The sequence below is a fragment of the Alligator sinensis genome, unplaced genomic scaffold (genome assembly GCF_000455745.1).
Source record: "Alligator sinensis unplaced genomic scaffold, ASM45574v1 scaffold77_1, whole genome shotgun sequence".
Lineage (NCBI taxonomy): Eukaryota > Metazoa > Chordata > Crocodylia > Alligatoridae > Alligator > Alligator sinensis.
Genome location: NW_005843102.1, coordinates 85,240 through 91,594, shown reverse-complemented (window position 1 = coordinate 91,594; position 6,355 = coordinate 85,240). Strand labels below are relative to the sequence as shown.

At 45.1% G+C, this 6,355-nt stretch overlaps 1 protein-coding gene across 1 annotated transcript; it reads right to left on the bottom strand.

The window, feature by feature from the left end:
- Nucleotides 1-2,717: 2,717 nt before the first annotated feature.
- Nucleotides 2,718-6,352, bottom strand: ADPRM (ADP-ribose/CDP-alcohol diphosphatase, manganese dependent; the record flags this gene model as incomplete). Its single annotated transcript, XM_006037353.3, has 3 exons — nt 2,718-3,235; nt 3,643-3,759; nt 6,067-6,352. Coding segments are annotated over 3 exons (699 nt in total), but the record flags the coding sequence as incomplete, so codon positions are not given.
- Nucleotides 6,353-6,355: the final 3 nt, after the last annotated feature.

The window sequence follows — 6,355 nt, the reverse complement described above, 5'->3', positions numbered from 1 at the left end:
GGAGTTGCAGCCATTTTGAAAGAAAACATCCTAACTGTGAATAATATTTGTCTTCTGAACAATGGGTGACTGTGGATATTCTCCAAGGGTCATTATGAATGTTTAAAGATTTTTTTTTGGCATTGGCCACTACTGACAAATTTTCAGCTGTGAAAAATAGTGGCAGAACTGACTGTCAATCCCATTTTTTTTTTATAGGGTCTATTTTCAAACCCCTGCAGATCAGAGCTGTTCTGCTGTTCATTTATTCCCATTTAATTCTGGTGCTGTCTGCAAATTTGACAACGTAATTTTCACCAAGTGATTGCTCAATGAAGACAGAAACAAAATGACTGTGGGTTTGTGGGGAGGTCAAAAACATTTTAATAGCTTTATAGAAGATTGAGGTCTGGCCTCAACTAGCATAAGGGTCACTGTCTGAATAGTGAAAAATGCTTCACTGAGACTGAAGCAGCTGTGCAAACTCAGTATGAAAACTGATTTAATCCAGGCTTAGGAAAGACCTGTAAATATACTTATTAGACCATCTTCTGATCTCAGATGTACCAGTATAAATTTGGAACAGATTTTGTAAAATTAATTGACTTATTCCAAGTTAAACCAGATCAGAATCTGTCCCCTTTTGTTCATTTCCTCCAGCAGTGGTATTGAAGTGCAATGTAATATTTGTAGTAATGCACATCCTATGGTAATTTTATGAGTTTGTGACATTTCAGTTGTCTCTAGCACTTGTTGAGATTTTGTGCATCTCAGAATGATTACACTATACCAAATCTCAAGGCCATATCTCCAGGATTCAGAAATTTCAGTGTCCTTGGCTGCAAGTGCCAAAACATTCAAATTTAAGTACCTAAAAGCAGGTAATCTCAATCAATGATTAGGCAATCAATACAAACGTGCACTTCTCCTTTACCTCCCAAAATACCAAAACTCAAAGGAGAGGGATTTTCAGGTATGCTAAGCAGCTGCAACTCCTGTTAATTAAGGAAGGAATCTCCTGCCACACTGAAGAATATTGTCGAAGTTGATGACTGAAAAGCATCTGAATTATTGTTGACTCAGGTTTACGTTTTATAAGCGCGACCAATAAAATGCATTCAAATCCTTGTTACTCTTATCAAAGTTCCCTATACGTTGCTTGTGCCGGCTGTGTCATAACAACTAACAAAGGCTGCTTACAGATGTAAAAAAAATTAAAATGGCGCTTTACTATGAACTTGGCATGTCCCTGTGCTGAGCCCAGCATGTGTCCATCGCATTAGTTCAGGGATGGTAAAATGCAGCTCGTGGGCCGGATGCAACCTGCCAGGCCATTCTGTCTGGCCTGTGGGGCCCCTAAAAAATTAAAAAAATTAGTATTTATCTACCCCGGCTGCCTGTCATGCAGCTCTTGATGGCTTGCCAAAACTCAGTAAACAGCCCTCCACCTGAAATAATTGCCCACCCCTGCATTAGCTGGACCCAGCTTGCCCAATGTCTGTATAGATTGGACGCTTCAGCAGGGCTTTTTAGGCGCTCTCATCTCATAGCTGACTGAATCAGTTTTAAAGCACCAAAAAGCCCTGCTGAAGCACCCAATCTATATAAACACTACAGAGCTGGGTCAAACTAACACCTTTTTTTTTTCATGTCTGTCAGCAGCCAAAGTGCTCACAGTTCGGTATTTCAAGAAGTTACCCAAAACTAGTGCATTTAAATACAATTATTTAGTATTGCCCTCACAGAAAATATTTTTTTTCTTTTGCAGATCCAAAACTTCCATAATCCAGGACCCAAGAAAACTAGATTCTAGTTATCAAGCTTGAAGAGGTAAACACTGTGCGGGCCGCCTCCCGATCCCGTCCATGTCGCCATGTGCGAGCCGGGAGCGATATGCGGACCCGTCTTTGCGCACGCGGGCTGTGACCAGCAGCCCGGGCACGCGGGGTCAGAGGAGACCGTGTGGCGGCAAGGCACGCACAGGCTAGAATTAGTCACAGAGGCGTAGTGGTTGACTTAAAGATTGTTTACCAAAGATGGTCGCGGTGCAGGCAGGAAAACTTGCTTGAGTTGCGGTTACAGATAGAAAAGATAAGAGGCGGACTAGAGTTCCTTCCCGTGAACACTCTTCTAGCCCATCCGGTTGGAGGCTCTAAACCGTGAGCCCGTCGTGCCAACCGAAGAAAGTACTCGTACAAAAGAGCTCTGAATAGACTCACACGAAGTTTGCTAGGCTCCGTGGAACTTGTGCTCTGAGGTAGTCCGGTCATCTGAACAACTATGTCAGTTGTTCCAGGTGGCAAGAAATAGACTCACATGAAGTTTGCTAGGCTCCGTGGATCCTTTTGTGCGCAGGGCGCAGGGAGAGGGATACATCGAGGATTGTGCTCGGTGACGGGGAGAGGCTAGAGGCTGATCAGACCCCTGTTGCCTGCTTGAAATGCACTGGGTCCGATAGGCTCCGCAGCGCTTAGAGATCTTCACACAGCGTGAAGTCTCCTCCTCCTGGTGTTCGTGGAGTCCTCCAACTTGGGCGGAAACCACTCAAGCCTTTTATATGGCTAGCAAGCCAATCACTAGCCGCCACGTGTGAATAATTTAGAACTGGCCAATAATGGGGCTTGAATTAGCATACAAATGGCGGGAACTCTTTGCAACGAGCATCTCTGTGCTGCAACAAAGAAATGCACCCTGCAAAGAAAGCTACTGATGGCGGGAATTCTTTTGCACCGGGGTTCTCTTTTGCAGCAGAAAACTCCGCCGTGCAAAGAAGCTGCAATTTAGCGGGAACAATTTAGCAGTGCCGAAGCACACAAAAACAAACATCACACCCTTTGGGTTGTGACAAACACCATTTTACATAAATGGGAAATGTGATGAACTCCATGGCTTCAGTGGTCACCTGTTATTAGTAAACGGAGCATGGTACTGCAAATGCTCAGTTTTTTATTTAGGTCTATCTACTGTGTTCTGTAATACATAACTTTGTCTGGAATTCTACCTTTCCCCTTTAATATCATTCTATCTTCATAGACATATATAGTTCCAAAGGCATGGCTTTGTGGTGGAGTTTCAATAATCCCTTCCACAGTAAGATGATGGACTCCATGAGAGTCTAGACAATAACCACCATCATGGAGGTGGCCTGCAAGAAAACACACCACACACTGATGAGAGTGGATGATGGAAAGGGCATCTTTATAATTCCAAGCAAGGCAAACGTTGTTTGTAGAGCCTGGATGAATGGGAAGGTGACCTGCAATTGGGAAGAAAAAAAAGTAAGAGGGAGACAAGACAGTATTTCAAAATAGTAAAGCAACCACCATATCCCTGCTACTTGGATATAAAGCTTTCAAGGAACTGGATATCCTCTGCAGGCTTCTGCCCTAACCCAAGTTATCAGTAGTTCTTTCCCTCAAGTGTCAGTGCCTTTCCACCCCTATGAATTTTCAAGTTCCAGCAAAATTTTTTTTGTTCCAGGACCAGCCTTAGCATTCATCCGCCACAGCAACTTCCTTCACTGAGTAGAGACCTATTCACCCCTTACCTAGAGCCCTCTGAAATCCACAGCATTCTTTCACATGCTTATACAGTACATATTTACTCTTTGAGGTGTGCATGTGAGGGGAAAACCATAAGTGGTTCCAGGGTTGATATACCTACCCATGACTAAAACTTTCTCTCTATTTTTATCAGAAGCTGTAAGAACCTCATTGAACCAATCCAACTGCAGTTGGCTAAATCCTCCATTGAACTTCACAAACTGAGGCTCATCAAGTCCTGTAACAAAGAGAGGAGATTAAGGGCACAGACACAAAACAGCTGCTTCTCTACTTATTTTAGTGTCAATCTAGGCTCAGAATAAACAGTTGCCTTTGCCCGTGTAGTACACAAAAATAACACCCTCTGGAGTAGATAAGGGAAAATGATTTGCTAGTAATTTTGCTGCCTTTGATGTTGCCACATGCCCAGGATTTCCAGTTTTGAGTCTCAGCATGCTAGCATGAGGATTTCTGAGTTGGCAGTTAGACAATAGTCCCTTGTGTCCTGTTCCAAATGCCACTGTCTCAGCTCTTGCCTAAAAATGTCTACATGAGAAACAACAGCTCCTGTAGATTGAGAACTATATAAAACTACGAGTATGATTTTTTTCAGATGGCAATGGCTATCTAATGGAAGGAAATAATAGGGACAGTAAGATATCATCTGTATATAGAGCCCCAGACTCTAAAGAGACATGCAGAAGAATCCAATGAGATACATTTAAAGACCCAGAATTACAGGTGGGTTAATATGGGTATTTTAAAAGATACTTTACGTACAGGATTCCCCCTTTTGGAGAGGAAAATGCTCAAGAGTCCCTGCGATGGACACCATTTCTGCAGGCAGGGACATGCAGGGAGCCAATCACGGCTCTGTCCCAGGGCCCCGGCCCCTCACTGTCACCACCCCGTGATCCCAGAACCTTATCTAAACCCCTTATCAACAGAGCCATATCAAGTCTTCCACTGTGGTTTCTGTAAAGGTTCACAGTTCAAAGAATAGTCCATGCTTCAGCAAGTATAGTCACTTCAAGGAGACACTTGTCATGTTTGTGTTAACACCGACATTAAAAGTGAGTTTGAGCCTTGGGAAAAGTGCCATGGTTCCAGAACCTTAATAACCCATTGTATTCCTAAGGCATCCGGTACTAGAAAATAGGGTCTAGCCCTGGATGTCTAGAAAAAAAAAAAAATTGAGTGCAATTTTTCCCAAATTCAGCATGCATAAATCCTCAACTGCTGAGATGCAGCTGCTGAGGTCTAACTGGCAGACAGCTTTTGAGCTCTGTCTGGCTTAGGTATTCATGCTTGCATGATAGATGTCATGGATCCCCACTAAGTTACTTGGAATGCAAAGGACTCCTGTTGGAAAAGTAGAGCCAAACAATTTGAAAGAAACAAAGAGCATCAAACCCCTATATCCAGAAAGCCCAGGCTATGACTATTCAGTTCACCAGTGAATCATGCTCCCAAAGCACTGGTAGAATTCAGATGAAGGCACATTAAGGGTAGATCTCAAAAGCCACATGAACCAACTATACCCTGGAAAACAGTACCTACAAAGTACAGAACTAGGGCTGTCTGAAAAAAATGTTGTGCAGGAACTGGCATCCAGCCTCTGTATTGACTCAGATGACAATATCTCCCAGCATAAACTAAAGTACTGACGTTGAACTGCATAGCTCAGCCCTTTGTCCCAGGCATCCGTGGATTGGTCTAGGCACCGCCGAAACTCCTTTTTCACTCCTATGCTTTAATAATGTAATCCTTCAGATTATGCAAAAGATCAATGCAAGAAGTTGTAAAGCCTGTGATAGAATAGTCTCAGAAAGTGCCAGAGCAACGATGGTTGAAAAATAAAATCCGTGCTGCTTACGTGGGACAGTCTTTGCCTGACTGCACTTGAGAGAACCTACTTGCAAACATCCTGGGGGCAACTGAGGCAACTTTTATCAGACCTCAGGAAGAGGCTTGTGCCTCACTGGACAAAACCCACTTACTATCTAATGAAGGTCTGACTCCTCCTGCACTAGAAGGCTGTCACCCAATGGGAATCCTGCCCACAGCTTCATTAATGAATGCACCCCACCACACATTGTGGTATCGGCACAAACTAGGGCAACCAAGCTCTTAGTGATCTATGAAGTCATATTTTAAGTTAACTGTGAGTATTTCTGGTTGACGGGCAAGGAAGATTGATCCACCTTCTGCATCCGCCAGCTGTGCTGCATGCTGTGCATTACCTAGAGCAGTGGTTCTTGGCATTTTTTGTTCCAGGACCCATTTGTAAACATCAGTGGCCAGTCGTGACCCAGTGCCCCTCACTCCCGATCCGCTGCCCCCTGCCCCCCAGTGTGAGGGGCGGCGGGGGGGGGGGGGAGGGGGCAGGCAGCCCCTGGCAGGCTGGAGCTCTGCCAGCCTGCGAGGGAAAGCCACATCTTTCTCCTGTAAAGGAGAACCCTTTTTTAAAGTTTGTTCACGACCTTTTAATTTGTTCTCGCGCCCCACTTTTTGGGTCACGACCCACAGGTTGAGACTGGCTGACCTACAGGGCTGTTCAGATCCTCGTTTGGGTTCTTCTCTTTCAGGAGCTTCAGGGAGTCCTGGTATTTCTGAGAATACTTGTCCCACCCGAGGACACTCAAGTCGTAAGCGTCGAGCATAACAAAGCGGAAGCCCGCGGCGGGACTGAAGTGATAGACGTAGCAGGCGTCTGCCTCAGCGCCCGGGCCCGGGGCGCCCCGGGGCGCGCTGTTGAGCTCGGAGCGCAGCAGGTACTCGCGGCTGAAGGTGTAGAGGTCGTGGTTGCCCCATGCGTGGGGCACGGGCGCGCG